Genomic DNA, 17,127 nt, shown 5'->3' on the forward strand with positions numbered 1-17,127 from the left:
AATTAATCTTTGTTGTGAACGGCAGTAAATTTCTATAATGCTGAAAATGAGGGATGTTGTCATTGTGTTAACGCTATGGCACCAGCTGAGTTACCAGGTGAATAGTGGCTGCATCAGAAGCATCAATATTACATGATTGAATCTCTACTCTCTTAATTTAGTTAATAAAGACATGTTACATATTCTTGTTAGATTTTTAGCATGTTTTTATTAGCATGCTAAAATGTGGCCATGCTAGACATAACGTATGAAAAACATTGCCAATGTATAAATATTAATAAAATACATGTGATGCAGTCTGAAAAAGGCTCTATAACATGCTTGATAAAGGAGACCATTAGATGGTGCCATTTCTTAGAGAGTTGACCTTTATCCATGCAAAATAACTAAAGCTGAAATGATGGCCATATAGGAAGCGAGGCTAACCTGACCGGTCCTGGTGTGTGATTTCCTAAACCCAGTGCAGCACCGTCTCGTCCATGTTTGCACTTCTACCTTCACCTCTGTTGTTTAAATTTCTCATTTTGCACTTGGGAAATTTGCAAGACGGCAAATTTCAGTCAAGGTGTCGGTGCCAACAGTGCCAGCGTTGGGCGAAACCGCGCTGCGGTTGTGTGGTTTTGCTGCTGCCTCTCACAAACAAGGTCCTCTGTTGCTGCAGCCGGTATGTTCCAGTCGGGAGTTCACATTTGCTCGCCGTGTCTCCATGTTTCCTCCCACAGTCCAAAGACATGCTGGTTAGGTCAGCTGGAAACTCAAAGTGCCTGTAGGTGTGAATGTGTTTGTCAGATTACATGCATGTGAGGAGAACAGAAACATGAAGAGAATGTGGGATTTCTTTTTTTTTTTTTAGCGTCCAGTCACCGTTCCAAGAAATAAAGAGCTTAACAGGATCGTTACCTTATTTAACTACCTTTAAGTTTCATTGCTTCATTTGTCAGATCAACATTTCTAGGTTTCTGTGTTCCAAATTGGTAAAACAACATTTTCAGTGGATCCAACTAAGCTGCTTTTGTGTCTGTTGAGTCAGAGTGTAATCAACAATTTGCCTTAATTTATGCAGACATGTCTGAGTATTGTTGCTTGATGCTAACAAATTATTTGAAATAGCAATAATTCACTGGCACAAATGACCATAAATGGTATTATTACTGTAATAACACAATTTGGTTGGATACATCCTCGAAGGCTGTACAAGAACAGAACAGACTTTACCGCAATATATTTCTCTTTCCCTACTACTAATGTCTTAGTTATTTTTTTAGGAAATAAAAATCAAATTTATGATTTCGGCAGCCATTGAAAACTAAAACAAACACAGACTCGACTGGATGGATCATCATGCTTCTCCTGCAACACTTTAGGGAAAGTGCTGCACAGTTGCTATGGAACCCTCTGTTGCTAGGCAATGGGTTGATTATCATAGCTTTTTTTTATATATATATATAAGAGGGAGAGTTGTGTTTTCTTCTCTGTCCAGCAAATTTGTTATCAGAAGAGAAAGCCAGTGATGATGGGTACAATAATACAAAGTCATCTTCTTTAATTCAAATTCGATTTATCCAGGCTAGTTTGTTGATGTGTTTGTTGTTAACATTCAGTCCAGTAAGGGAAGAGGAGCCCATCTTAGATATGATTAACCCAGCGGATGAGCATATGATCATCACCAGCTTCATCATTGTTAACTTTATTTATAAAATGCTTTAAAGACAGACAGCTAGAAATAAAGGACTCTACATAAATACGATTAAATGTACGACATTAAAACAACAAAACAAGAACAGAGCCTCATGATGAAGAGAAGTGAGTTTTCAGACGTGATTTAAAGGTGGACGTTGAAAGGCTCGATCCCCTCTGAGCTTCTGCTGAGACCTCGCTACCTCCAGGAGTAGCCGATCAGCTGACCTAAGCACCAAGCAGGAGCATTCAAGGATGGAACAGCTCAAAGGGGTAGGGTGGGGCCGGACCACTTGATGATTTAAGACAAAAAATATATAAAAATCCAGAAATCATCTCTGAAAGGCACAGAGAGCTTGCAGTGACTAGCAGAAGGAAACATCAGCCCATTGATCTATAGAAAACCTAGTTATTTTCTTTTCATACCATTTAATGAGGGATGTATCGTGCACCAAGAATGATTCCTTAATCATTTGTTGGCCTTAATGACACTGACTGACTGTTTTTGGTTGAATGTTAAGATTTTTGGAATGCCGCTACTCTGTTGGGAATGATATTTCTTTATTTTCAGGAATTCATTTTTAGGAACTTCTATTGTTAGGATGTAAATTCCCTTTATTATGGAAAGTGTTAAATAGGCCAGCGTCTGCTCGCTACATCAGTGGTGGTCGCTCGTCTTCCCCGAGGCGAGATAAGACTGTCAGACTGGGAGCCGAACATGGCGACACATTGTCGGAGTTTAGAGGACAGCATACATAGATAATGAACAAAAGGCGAGACAGTTGGGTTCACATGAAAAGGCTCTGGAAGTGAGCGAAAACAAGATAAGAACTGTGAACGTGAACAAACGCCACTTCGATCTTGCTCAGCCTAAAAGCAGGTCAATCATCCAACACGGCGAGATGACGTCCATGTTGCAGTAATGTGCTGGACAGTAAAGGTCACTCCATGACTGCTATGGGGGATCACAGGGAATCACCTGTGTTCTTGAAGAGCCAAGGACTTTAGGTGCAGTGATAGGACTACAGGACTACAGTAAAACCAATCACGGCCAGTTCTAATAGAATGAAACGCAGCAGTTCTTAGTTTCATACTGTTAAAATCAGACAATCTGTGATCTACATTATACTTCATTTGACATTTCACAAAAGCACAGACTACAATTTGGTTTTAATAAAACCTCAAGCATGAAAACGACACCTACGTTTTAACACTAGAGATGTCCAACAAGCGAACCCTGGGCAACGCCAGAAACATGAGAGCGGAGGACAATCCTCTCAGCCCCACCGAACATTTTACTTGAACGCAACATTCAAATCCTGGAACAGTAATTGTTCAGACAGGAGGGACGCGTGAACCTTCTCTTTCTGTGAAATCCCAGCAAAACACAGAGTGGAGGGGAAAAGCATGTGCTGACAGCTAATGGGGAACTGCTTCTTTGTTTTTAGTGTGTGTTGTATGTCGGCCTTTGAGGTTGGGGGTAAGGGTCTCGAAAGCGGCTTAGAAATGTACAGAGACAGAGTGAGAGAATGATTTTGCGCTTTTTCTCGAGTCTCCGTGCTCCGACATCTCTAGAGGAAACAGTTACTGGCTGTCTTCACGGAATGCAATGGAAAATGCCCCCCCCCCCCCACACCACTTTTTTTTTTTTTTTGAAAGAGCTGGGTCAGGGAATATGACAAGGCTTTAGGGCATTTGGTGTAGTGGAAAAAGGAGAAAGAAAACAGGATTATAGACTGTAAGAAAGAGGATAGATGGGCCATTTCAGCCGAGTGGATCACTGGTTAATATTTCTGCGGCAGTATCGGTGAGAGAAACATCATAATCAATTAATCTCTGCAGGAAGGGGCTCACGGGAAGGATCTCAAGTCATTTACAGGAACCATCCCAACAGAGGTGACCGATTCGATTCGGTTTCCTCAGTTACAGTTTAGTTTGTGTCATCTAATAAACATAGATTGTCCTTTCCCATAGTGCAGCGGGGACCTCAGGCAGGCTCTTACTAGCTTCTTCAGGGCCCTAACACCACATGATATTATAGGATAGAAGCAGGAGGGTATTATCCAGTCACATGGGGCAGAATTCTTATTAATAATGAGTTCTTAATTCTTAATGATAGCTTAATAATGCTGCCATCTGTGTTTTAAATGTGTAAACATGAGCCATCAGGTTAGACAACCAGTCGCTGTGACCATTGTCCCGCATTGCTTGGTGAAGAAGTCCCGTCTTGAGGATCGTGAGGACTCTTCATGAGCAGATTTACACAGTGAACAATAGCAGGAGCCCTCCAGGAGGCCAATGAATGCAGCCCTGCCTCCCTTACCTGGACACGGCAGCTACTCTCATCAGTGTCTGATCTGTAAGCCAAAATGTACACAGCGTGGCCTTTTATCTTTAAAAAGAATGCAACAGCAGCATCCTATTGTGTTGTCCTGGAAACAACTTTGGAACCTGTAAAACGTCCTGGCGTGTTTGGGCTACATTCGCCGTTATTTTGTGCAGACTCTGTTACGAAGAGATGTTGACAGCTGACACTGTTGTCAGAGTGAAGACTATATTTAGAGAGGTCAAAGAGCAGAGTGACAGCTCTGACGGAACTATTTTCTACATATCTGAGAAAATAAAAGCAGGACAGTCATCGCCTTCTCTTTATTTTAGCTTTGTGAAGGTAGTCGCATAGATGAAGGTCGCATTAGCAATTTTAATTCGTTTTCCAACACTTCTAATGAGCTCTGAACTGAACAACTGTGCAGCCCATAAAGAGCACCGCGACTTCAGCTGACGGCACTTGTCAAGATGTGCGTTTTTTTGTTTTTTTTTTCATTTGACAGTGTTATTAAAAGAGGAGTGAGAACAAAAGGAAGGCTGGAGACTTTCATCAGAGACAAACGGTGACTTGTGAATCTCACGTCAACACTAAATATGCAAAGAACACACACACACACACAAGCATCAGAAAGACAAACATAAAGCAGGAAAACATTTATTAAAGTTGCACGGAGGCGCAAACAGACCAGTTTTACCTACTAAACTTAATTAATAATTACATCTTATGATCAGTCATTTCCCATCATTAAAGAAGATTCTGATTCTTTGGGCCCATGAATAAAAGTTCCAAGATTGAGGGAAGGCCGAAAGCGTTGCTCCGTCTATTTCCTGTCCTCGTCCACCACCACAATTAAGTCCAAACCGAGAGTCCTATCTTATCTTATCTGCGCTGAAGGCTGAAAATACATGGCACAAATGAGTCTGGCGGGACACTGGAAGAAAAATATATTGGTGCTTCTGCCAGAGCCTGATACTGGTTTTATACTGGCACAATTTGGTTCATGGGTTTTGGAACAGGCCAGCCACACAAGTATGAGTAAAATAGTCCTTCTGAATTAATATATAATCATTTAAGGAGCTCCGTTCATACCCATGCTGATTAGCATTTCTTGGCTATCATCTGTTTTGTCCTGAATGTAGCCGTCAATCAGTGGCAGAAAAGAGCAGCACAGACCGAGAGGCAGAGAGCTTTCTCATACAAAGGTAATGACACACTTGATAAAGTACATTTCGCGGCGCATCTACTTTTTTTTATGATCCTGATGCTAATGTGGTTTCTCACTGTAATACAACAGGACATTATGCGAACACACTGATTCAGCACTGCCACTTGAACCGATCGCTGGAGTGTTTCTGCCGCTGTGTTTTCTGTGTCAGCAGTTCACAGTTTTAGGGCTCGTTCTCACTGGTGCAACGTGAGCGTCCAGAAGGGGAGTGGAGGGAGGCGAATGTTGAGGACGACAGAACCGCTTTGAGCATTTGTTACGGGGACAATTATGTGGATTACTCCCAAAAAATCGATATACTGTGTTCACTCACAAAGCCTACAGTTTCAAATGAAGACCATCATTTTTATTAAGTTTGTTGTCTCCTGAGAAGAGAAATTGTCATTTGCTTTCAATTTTATCTCAAGAAAAATGACTCGCAGATGGGAAACGTTCAAAGATCTTCAAAGAGGATATGTTGGACAAGAGAAAAGCTTGTTGTAAACAAAGCAGTTCTGAGTAACTTTGGACATATTTGAGGCGTTACGATTAATGTGGCAGATGTAAAAATAGAAATAGGACGAGCACCATTACAGAGGAAAATGAACAAAATGAAGAATGTGCTTCAGTGGGAGGCCAGTATGGTGAAGAAGGAAAGGATTTATTTTAGAAATAACACAATAAATGCAACATTGTGTATTTGATTGTAAGTACTGACATGTGGTTTGCAGTGACTGTGAGGCCTGTGGAAACTAGACATGTTACATATTCCATTAAACTTGTTGCAGACTCGCTCATTATCAAAGTAAAAAAAAAGAGATCACAGGCTGATAACACATCCATGAATTCAGTCAAGACCGCTCATGATGTAGCTCAGCAGCGTGTGTGGCCTCCGCCCTGCCTGCACGCGCTCCCCGCGTCCGGGCACGCTCCTGATGAGACGACTGATGGTCTCCCGGGGGATCTCCTCCCAGATGTGGATTGGAACATCAGTTAGCTCCTGCACAGTCTGTGCTGGTGGAGCGGTGGTGTGGTGGCAGCAGTGGATCCAACAATACACAATGTCTCAGGGGTGCTTGATTGGATTCAGGTCTGGGGAAACAGGCAGTTCAGTCAAAAGCATCAATGACTTCGCAGGCCCCAAACTGCCCACGTGGTGAGTGTTTGGGTAGAAACAAGCACACGAGGGGCCTGCTGGAGGCCATATTGTCAGGGATGCACAGAGGGGCAGGTCACTGTCCTACTGGTGTGTTGCCCCCCAATCTCTGGTGTTTTGGCACTCATCATCCACACTGTGCTGGGAGACACACTCCTTCTGCAAATGATATGCCTTCTATAGTCTGCAAATAAACTGTAAAGCTCAACAACATCAATAGCTGCTGCTCTGGAATGAGAAATCAGAAGTTGCCAAAGTCAATTGATTCACCAAGGTTCTCCTCTCCCCCCAGGTCCTCCTGTCATCGTAGGAATGAGCATCAACATAGCAAGCATCGACTCCATCTCAGAAGTAAACATGGTACGTTCCAATCTCTCTTTTCCATCTGCTGGGCCCAGCTAAAGTTTGTCCTCCTAGCACTGCCGGTCAGTGCTGACGCTGCTGTCAGCTTTGCTGCCAATAAGGAGCCTCACAAAGAGCCTCCTGTAACATGCAGGAGGATCTTATCTATATTTCCAGTTCCTACAAATCTCCAGGCAGGAACTCAGTCAGCCAGTGCATCAGCAAATGCAGCATTCCTGACTAGATTCTCGTCCACAATCTAGGCCAGTCATCACCACTGGCCTGAATGACAAAGCCAGACAAGGAATCCCACTGCAGAGTGTTACGCATCCTCCACTGAATCAAAACTGGCTGCACTTTTGGGAGTTTATCTTGGCCAACTGTTAAATGATAATATCACTTCGCCAGTTGACACGTGTTGTTTTGTTCTGGCGGTGACTTGAGAGCAGCAGGCCGAGGAGCGAAAAAGGCAATATGGCCGACGTCTGACTGATGACGTCATTCTGGATTCATTAGCATTCTGGATCTCGCTCACTCACAGAGAAGCCTACAATGAACATGTGCTGTCAAAGCACATAGGCTACTGTTCTCGCAGAATAAGCAGGCCATTTCTAGCAGATCACATGACCAGTGTCCCATCCAGTGTATTTATGACCGATGCGGTTGCTCTGTGGCTTAACCCGGGTGCTTGTCTTTCTCCTCAGGACTACACCATCACTATGTATTTCCAGCAGAGCTGGCGGGATAAACGTTTGGCCTACGGTGAGCTCAAACTAAACCTGACTTTGGACAACCGTGTAGCAGACCAGCTCTGGCTCCCTGACACCTACTTCCTTAATGACAAGAAGTCCTTCCTTCATGGCGTGACAGTAAAGAACCGAATGATCCGGCTGCATCCTGACGGCACTGTTTTATACGGACTGAGGTACAAACACGGCAACATTTGTTTCGCACCCACACATCCAACTGTGAATACCTGAACATGTAATATGTACTATTTTTATCTTAATTTTATACATACATCATCAGTAGTGTGTTGTCTTTGTTTTGTTTTTAACTTATAAGTACAGTTGAAATCAGCAAGCAATTTTCATGGAATAGAAAATATGACTGCATATGATAGAGTTTCACCGCATACTTGGAAGTGTTTACCTCATCATGCACAGAAGTGTTAGTTCAGCTCCAGCAGCATTGTTGTGCTCCACTCTTGTTTTGCTGTTGTGCATGAACATAATTAAGTCATCATGTGGGACCTGGAGAAATGTTGCCTCAGACATGGAGAAATAAACCAGCAGAATAGAGCTGAGTTGTAACGGGGATGCAGTTGCAGGTGTTTCGGAACAGGGGGCTCATCAGCAAACTATCCACCCCTCTTCTGACCACTGTTGACTTGCATGGTCGTGGGGGTGGCTGGAGCCTCTCCCAGGTGCTATGTTGGCCCTGAGAAACAAAGGACCATTCAACAGCAAAGGATACTTTAAAGTAGCCAGTTCAGCTCTCCCCAAAATACATGTGCTCAGACTGTGGGAGGAAGTCAGAGTATCCCAAGAGAATGAAGGGAGGGCATTCAAATGCTGCACAGCCCCCAGGGGATTTGAGCAGGGAACCATCTTGCTGTGACACAATAGTGCTAACCACTGCACCACATGGTACTGGGGAACCTTCCAGTGGCATTTGGATCTCCAATAGGAACTGTAAAGTGACAAAAGTCAGTAGACAGTGATCTTTTCGATATGCTTGACTCCTGTCTAAACAGCCTTCCTAGGGTGATGATAACAGCCCATTTCCATGGCAGGAGGTTTTATCATTTAGTCAGAATTTTGAACACCTCATGATGTTTCCCCAATAACTGGAGAAAGAACCTCCCAAACTTTCCCTATAAACTTTCCCTATAAAAACTATCTAGTCAGGAAAAGGACGCAAATTCAGTTGAACTCTTGAGAGGTGCATGCCGTAGAACTCTGGTTGATGGAACACACTTGCAGTTTTATGCACTTCTGCACACCTGACACGTTTAAGCCAAACTTGTACATTTCAGTTATACAAGCTTCGCCTCAAAAAAACAACTTAAGACAAGTGGATGAATGAACCTCCGCGTGGAGGAAGAAATCAGCAGGACTTTGAATTATTGACTAAAATGACTAAGCCTGTGTAAGAATAGCAGACAAGCCGGGGGATGCCGACATGTCACAGTGAGTCTGACCTGGTCAACGCCTCCACACATCATCAGCCTGATTTCAACACATCGTACAAAAACTTTGAGGTGCGGTGGAAACGCACCCCATATTTTTCTTTCTTTTACCCGGATAAATTAAGTCCTGGTAATAAAAGTTACTGAGTGGAAATGTTGGTTAAAAAGAGAAGCTAACACCAAATATGTGTGAGATGGACCGCAATCACAATGTAATACCCATTTATTTGTACTAGTTTTTAATTGTGCATTGCTTCCTCAAGAAGAGCTCATTCATAAATAGTTTTGCTTTACACTTAAAGAATCATCACAGATTCATTGGCTCACCAGAGCATCGGCCTGTAATGCTTGTAAACCCTGGCTTGATAGAACACCATTATAGCATTTGCAGGGCATCTTTGTGGCTCTTGGGTATAATGGGTGCTCAAAATAGAATAAAAACATTAACGTGTCCATGTGTGATTTTTCCCAGTGCATGCAGGGAGATCCCCTCCTAAGAAGGACAGACTGGATGGATTTTTCATGTCATTTTTAAACCTATTTTTGAAAAGATTTAATAATGCAAAGATTCAAACTCAGTAACAAAAGTCAGAAAAAGATTCCACCCTGCTGGCATGGGATTCACCCCCTCCCTGACCCTTGGATCAGCGATGCACAGGCAGCAAATGGATGTACGGTACTCCTACACAGTCTGCTGCCTGGACTGCTGCTATTTCAGAATCTGGAGCAAACGCAAACATCAAGTTCAAAATCAGAACTCACTCACTCGCCAATAAACAAAGAAATCAATCACTGAGTCAGCGAATGACAGCATGACTTGTGATCAGGACCAGTCCGTGGATATCCTCAGGTTTATTCACAGTCCAAGGAACGCTGTGAAGTCATAAAATCCTGCTTTGTTCCGTTACAAGGAAGGAGGTGACGAGGTGTAGCTCATCATATGAAGTCATGAATTATTCGTGTCTGCAGGGGTCAGTATTCTGAACCTGTGAATACCGACGCTGGTCAAGACACGGAAAGGGATCAGATGAAACTAGAGGGGAAAACGCGCAAATTTATGATACAACTGCAATGATTTGAGCTTAAGTAAAACAACCAAAGGTTCTCTACCGCACAGTAGCCCTGGCAGGTGCAGACAGAGTAAGATGGACTCAAACCAGAGGGGGGGGAAATGGCATTAGACCTGGCTTTGTGCCTGCATGAATCAGAAGACTGTTGCTATAGGGACACTAGCAGCAGCCATTCCGCCAACATCTCATCTTCAAGTACGCTGCACAGGGGTTTACCGTCACCATCATCCACTGCAGTCATGGTGAAAGACAGATGGCGTCAAGTCCTTGGATCTGTCCTCCACCCTCTTTAAAAAAAAATCATTATTAATTTTTCTCCACGGGTGTACAGTAATTAGAGGTGGTGCATCATCTGCATGCCGTGGTGATACCAGGGTCTTTACAAGCTTCCTGTAAGCATGCAATTAAAAGACTTTCTTGGGGTATTTGACTTTGCCCAAGGGTTGCATAGACACCCCTCCCCCCCAATAAAAGATGATTCTCCATGTTCAATTCATTTAAATACTCTACCTTTCAGGTTTGCCTGCTTCAGGCTCGAGTTGTATTAAAATCTTTTTATTGCAAATGCAGCCTGTTCGGATCCATTCCCCGTTTGCTGTACTCTAGAGCGCAGTAAAATGCAAACTGTGGACAATCACATTACACACACTGCTGCCCCTTGTACTCTGCTTTCACCACGCTATAAAATGTGCTGGTACTCTTTGTTCTTTTGTTTTCCCCTTTATTTAGAGTTTAGGGCAATTTTAGCGTTCATTGAACAAGCTGTTGTGTTTGTGTTTATTCAAATAATAAGCTGTCAGAGCAACAAGCTTTTATAGCAGCGCCAATTTAAAGAAGGAGCCCGTGGACATTGTTTTAATATTGATAAGAAACAATTTATCATCACTGCGAGCATGCGCACAAAAAAGATCCCATCTCAGATCTGGTAATGACTTTTAGATGTGATGCATCAGTGGAGATATGAGTTGTGTAGCTCAGGAAATCCTGATATTCCGATCAGCTTCATCTCATGGCTAAATCAACAGACATTTGTCCGACTCGACAGACTGCCAAGCATCAGCCGCATTGGGGCAGAAGGAGAACCCTCGCAGTCCCCAAATATTTTGCAAAATCAGCATTAATGGTTTCTTTTCTTCCTTTCCCCATAACACTCAATGACATCATTGCTACACACCATGACTTTTGGTGAAGAAAACGTGGCTGCCCACCAGTGAAGGCTGTGTCTTCACTGGTGGGCAGTGGAGAGCCTCACTTGCCCCATCAGTGGGGAGGAGGCAGCAGGGCTGGGCCTGCAGAATGCTGAGTGTTTGTGATGCAAACACGGCCCTTCCCAACATCAATAAAAGAAGTGGCATCAGTCGAAAGTGTCCAGCTGGGTCTGTGTGATACAGTGGGATTGTCTAACTTGCCAGTCATTGTTAGAGAATTCGCAATCCACTTTGGTGTATCACATGGGGTCCTGAGAGCATTTGGGGCTTTGTTGAGCAAAGCCCGCACCAGATGGCACCCCCCCCCCCCCCCCTGCATTCCTGTGGATGCACTGTTGTGTTTCTGTGTTTATTAAATCAGCGTGTAGTACTATGATCTTCCTCAGTTAGCTACCTCACAGGGATGGTTACAGGACCAGACTGTGTAGGTGTTGGGAGCAATTGCTCACACATTAGAAAGCCTCCCAGTCTGCAGTGCTGCAGGAATCTGCCTCCGGATTGCTTTTCCTTGCATGCGCCTTGAAAACAGAGAAAAGAACCCTGAATCTCTGAAGCTGCAGGACGCAGGAACGTTTCGAGGAGCTCGAGCACAGAAAATCCATTCAAAATGCTCCCTGCTCAAGGTGGAGTTCAGAAACTTCAGGGCTAAAGGCTGAATATAGTGAGAATTAAAGGCTCCTACAGCTGCAGGTATTCTGCTTAAAACTGCATTCATGATTTATACCTTCACCATCTAACACAGCATGAACAGGGAGAAACACGAGCTATCATGTTGACAGTAATGTCGCATTAAAAAGTGATGCCCGTTTGTCCGCGGCTTCATACGGCGCCATCTGCTGTATGACACATTATCAGAGTCTACGAGTTCGTGACCGCGTTTGAATGTTACAACACACCAAAGTATGACTTATTACACAGCAGCAGCAATGGCCCACTGTAAGGACTTATTTGAGATCAATAATTCCAGCTAGCATCGTGTTGCTGTTGTTGCGCCTGAGTATGAGATTAATCCCCTGAAAGCAGAGCGATGCTGCGCATTTTTATGCCACTGGGACCGTGTGACATCATGGCCAATATTATGGTGTGGAGAAAAAACAACATCTACAACACAACTCCTAATTATTTTCAAGTCATCATAAAAGTAGCGTTTATGAGTCTTTTTACGACTCGTGTGTGTTTAGGAGCGCAGCTATAAAACCTGATTCACGCTCTAAAATGGGTCTTTATATAAATTGTGATCCATTATAGACTCTGTGCACTGAAGAACATGCTTGCTTCATCTTTCTTTGTACTGCTACAGTTCCCTGTGATTGTGTCCTTCACCTTCCCTCCGCTGCCCCTCAGTCCTGAAAAACTGCCCCTGATTTTCCAACGAAAGCGGCTCTATAATCGTCATGCTAATCGCGTTTTTCAAAACTGTCTCGTTGTGTACCCTACATGAAGCCAGCAGACTGCTGAGTGTGGGACTGCAGTGCCAGCTCAGGTCTAAAGGGTGCTGCTGCCGCCGTCTACCGCGGCCAGGAAATCTTTAGCTGCTGACCAACATCTGCTGACTCTTCCTGTCTCACTGTGACCGATGTACCGTCTCGCTTTAGTGGCCATCGACTCGTTTTCAAAACGGCCACATCTACAGTCACATTATTAATTCGTTTCTCTTTTTTTTAGTGCAACGGGCTAAAGATTTCTGCTTGGCGCTGCTGCTGTTACTGCTGCTGCTGCTGCTGAATGGTGCTTTCAGAACTGTACTTTAACCTTCTGGATGAGATCTTTCTTGTATCACAGTGTCAAAGTTGTGTTTGTTTTAAAAGAAGATGCAGCTGTATAAAACGCATTCTTCCATTTTCTGATTTCCTCAGTTCGAGCAGTTAAGTTTAGCATCTGAGGGAACCGTTAATGTGCGTCAGTGCAAAGAGCTGATCGGCTACAGCCCACCCGGCATGCATAATTGTGCATCTGGGTTTTCCTACACTTTTCATAACTTTAAAGGCCTTTAGAAGTCACAGAGGAGAGATATAATTCTACGCAGGCACCCATTCGGCGACAGGGCCAAAGTGAACGTGGACATTTCCATTTAGCTGATAGCAGCTGCAGCAGCAGCTAGCCATCATTTTTCTCTGAGAGCTGTTTTAGTTCAAGTTGGGGTCAGTGTTTAATATCAGAGAGGGGGGGGGGACCTGTCTAATTACTTCGGATATCGAATCTGCTCCCAGAATTGGTTGAACGGAGCAGCAACGTGTGAAGGACTGTCTGATTTGAGAAATGTCATCATATTAATGGGCATTACTGTTGAAATTAGGAGCAGCTGTTGTTTTTTTTTTAAATAAAATTGATCAAGATCATAAATCCCCACAGGTATATATGGTTTAGAGCAACTCAGGAGCTCATCATTCATGCCATCATCTCCAACAAAGAAGCCGACGTGCAGCTAGCTGAGGCTCTGTTGAAGAATTGTTGCTTGGGCACGTTTTGCCTGGAAACTCCTGATTGCCAAGTGACCTTTCCTATTAATGTAATTGGGCGTGATGTTATCTCCTCGCAGCATGCGGCCTCGCTGCACGCTCAGGGCGGAGGAGCACGGCGAGGCAGGGAGGCAGGGAGGAGGCGCGTTACAATACAGCAAGACAGAATGCAATTTAGGCAGCTTAATGCTTATGCAGCAGAATGCAACTCAGTGACATTGTGAATAATGAATATACACCTCTCCAAATCCTTTTATGCATGCCCCCCCCCCCCGTCCCCCCCATCCCTCTGTATTTTGCATCCCGAGGACTCGACTGTAAATCTGGCTCAATGGTCTTCGGCAGAACATGTTTTGTTTTCCAATTACCTGCCGACAGCTCTCTGTCCACCCCCCACCCACACACCCACCCACACACACACACACACCCCACCCACCCGATCAATTTACAGACTCCATGTTCAGGCAACACACAGCCTTGGCAAAGCAGACAGCTCATCATGCTCAGTGCTGTGCTCAGGTCTTTGCTGCAGCAGTGCCGGTTATGACATACAATAATAACGGCAACAATAGTGCATCCACAAAAGTTGGGCAACATTACTCCTGCCAGCATTCTTCAACATGCGCCACTTGTGTCAACCCCCCACCTCTTCACCGAACAAGCTGGTGGGCTTCCGGGGCATAAATGATGAGATGAAACTGATTGTGTTCCGATGCGTTTTACGCGGGAAGAGGACGAGAGCAGGGGTGACGAATGAACGCGCGGCAGCTGGTGTGAGCAGCGCGCATGTAATCCCTCAAAAGGGCCGCAAATGGAAGATATCTCACATGTTGTCATTTGTAACCGGAGCTGTTTTGTCAGGCTTCGGAAGTTATTCATGTTAATAAACGCTTACATGCGCGCTTCTCATCTCAAGCTTTACCTGCAGAAAGGTTGGAAATCAACCATAACTAAGAATTATTGACAGTTTCCCTGGTGCTGCGGTTTTATTAATGCAAATTCACAGAAAGGCGGAAATGTGTAAATATGTAGTAAACATAACAAATCATGTTGGAGGCTGCGGGAAGATGATGGCAACGATGCTCCCTTCTGCACAACTTGTGTTCAGAGTTTAAAAATAAGCCTGAAAGTTTAAAAATAACCTCTTTTTTGGCAGTTGTGGAGGGAGAAAATATCTCTTTTGCCTTGTTTGTCTTTCATGATGCATCACCGTGTCTGTCCACAGAATAACCACCACTGCGGCGTGCATGATGGACCTGAGGCGGTACCCTCTGGATGAACAGAACTGCACCCTGGAAATAGAAAGCTGTAAGTGATGATAACTCACTGCAACTCACTGAAAGTTTCCATGGAAGCTGCTGTCGGATACTGTGTTTAATTAAAACAACAAGCCCTGCTTGTTGTTTTGGGCTCTTTTTTTCGCCAGTCGTCTCGTGTCTTTCACTGCTGCCTTGAGAAATCTCAGCGCTCGCTGATGTGCATTGATTACTCTTCTCTCAGTGTGACAAATGGAGCGGGCCACCTCTGGATCTTTAGCCGTTGCGGGCGAAGTAGCATTAATATCGCAGGGCTTGAGTGGACCCTCGGGGTCGTGCAGCGGCTGGACCAAACGTAGTTCACCATTAGCTCATCACGTCCTCAATAATCATTTAGAGCCCGAATCAGGTTTATTGTATTGAAAATGGCCACATTATGAGGAATTACCCTGGCGCATTGGTAGATAATTGGAAGAATAGAGCGAATGAATATAAAAAGGACAAAAGTGTTTAAAATACATGGGATATATAACGGCAAAGTGGCTCGTGAATGGATGATTAGATGAATTAAATTCGTTTATAGAATATTTATAATTAAAAGGCTAGCAACTGGTTTAAATACTGCACAGGGTCTACAGTGCTGATTTGAAATGCATGCTCGCAAACCTCAAATGTGAAATCTTTTGTCAAACTGTAAAACCAGACCGCATTTATCGCATTAATTCATTTATTTTTGCAGCGTTGAGCAGCAACAGGATGGATTCCCGTGTGCTAACACAGATGCAATTTCATTGAAATGAAGCTATTTCGTGTCCGTTTTCCGACGAATCGATATCCAGGAGGAAATTTTGATACGTTTGTAATTAAAGAAAAATGTATTTGCTTGATCATTTTCATTGACCACCGCATCAATCACGGTGCCTGCTCGATACAGCAGATATTTGTAGCTGTCCCGGGATAAAAGTGTAGAGCGTTCAGCCCCGGGGACATCGGGAGGCAATGAAATATGGATACGAGTCGAATTAAAAACTTGCGAGAATACCTGCTATTTATGCACAGGAATTGTTCTGCACTGGGGGGAGTCACGCACATTAAGCATCATTTTGATTGATTAGGCAGGCGGTTGTTTCAATTTCATGGACAATGTCACATTTCTTTAGCCTAAACCCCCAGAGAGAGATTTAATGGAAATGAATCCTGGTCACGAGTTTAACGCCAGCCAGGTTCGGATGTCATGTAAGAGAATGTGAAATGTGGTTCCACTCCCTGGACTGAGAAATTGCTATGCTGTGAATTCATGCTAGCCCGGTGACATAAATCTCCTGCTGTGGTCATTTTCAAGTACGCTGCCAGTCGAGAATATGTGGAAGCGTCGGCAAGTCTAGTGACACATGTTCATAAATATTCATGCTGCTAATAATGCATGCAGTGATATTGCTGCAAAGTGTGGAGACCCTCCGTTTCTTGTAAAATGTACCTAAGGTTTATAACATTTCACTTATCAGTTTATGCCAGTAGTGCCTAAGCAGCCTGTTTCACATGCTCAGCTTTCACACGTGTGCTGTAATGTTAATGTTTCACACATTTTTGTCGGCCCATGTATGACTGTACCCTGATTGGCTGCGGTGGTGTCACCTGATGTGGAAATGGCTCAAAACTCCAGGGAATGATGAAGCATTCTATTGTGCACGAGCACTCCTGGTAGCTTTACCAACCCACCAACTCACCACCAAACAGAGAGAACAGCCGGCATCTATGAACACGTGTGAGTCCTCACGCTGCTCTCTCTCCCCCTCCCCCGATTTTTGCTTTGACACAGACGGATATACCACAGATGACATCGTCTTCTTCTGGCAAGGGGGAGACACCGCTGTGACCGGAGTCGACAAGCTAGAGTTACCTCAGTTCTCTATCGTAGGCATCCGCCTCGTGTCCAGGGAGGTCAGGTTTACTACAGGTGAGACCGTCGAAGGCTATCAATTTTTCACACCTGTACAACAGCTCAAGGCTATTTCAGAACCCTGGTGTCCGTCCACAAATTAGGCAAACTGGTTGAAAGGTGTGTTAGCGGCGGTATTTTCCAAACACGCCTATAAGCCTTGTGTGGGTTTTAGAAAAAAGGAGAAAGATCTCATGTTAGAGCTTCAGAAAATCTTTGAACGTAGCTTGCAACCATTAATCGAAGCTTTACTCAGGTGATCTAAGGCGACCGGTTCCGCCTTGATCAAGTATGCA

General features: G+C 44.0%; 1 protein-coding gene across 2 annotated transcripts in view; it reads left to right on the forward strand.

Annotated features, from left to right (window-relative positions):
• Positions 1 to 17,127, forward strand: part of gabrb4 (gamma-aminobutyric acid type A receptor subunit beta4) — a 33,269-nt gene that overhangs the window by 12,600 nt on the left and 3,542 nt on the right. For both annotated transcript variants that reach the window (XM_029848978.1, XM_003971178.3), the window contains exons 3-6: positions 6,659 to 6,726; positions 7,413 to 7,633; positions 14,862 to 14,944; positions 16,712 to 16,849. In XM_029848978.1, the coding sequence (XP_029704838.1) occupies positions 6,659 to 6,726; positions 7,413 to 7,633; positions 14,862 to 14,944; positions 16,712 to 16,849 (510 nt within the window). The remainder of the gene's footprint in view (positions 1 to 6,658; positions 6,727 to 7,412; positions 7,634 to 14,861; positions 14,945 to 16,711; positions 16,850 to 17,127) is intronic.

Source organism: Takifugu rubripes, chromosome 15 (assembly GCF_901000725.2).
Source record: "Takifugu rubripes chromosome 15, fTakRub1.2, whole genome shotgun sequence".
Lineage (NCBI taxonomy): Eukaryota > Metazoa > Chordata > Actinopteri > Tetraodontiformes > Tetraodontidae > Takifugu > Takifugu rubripes.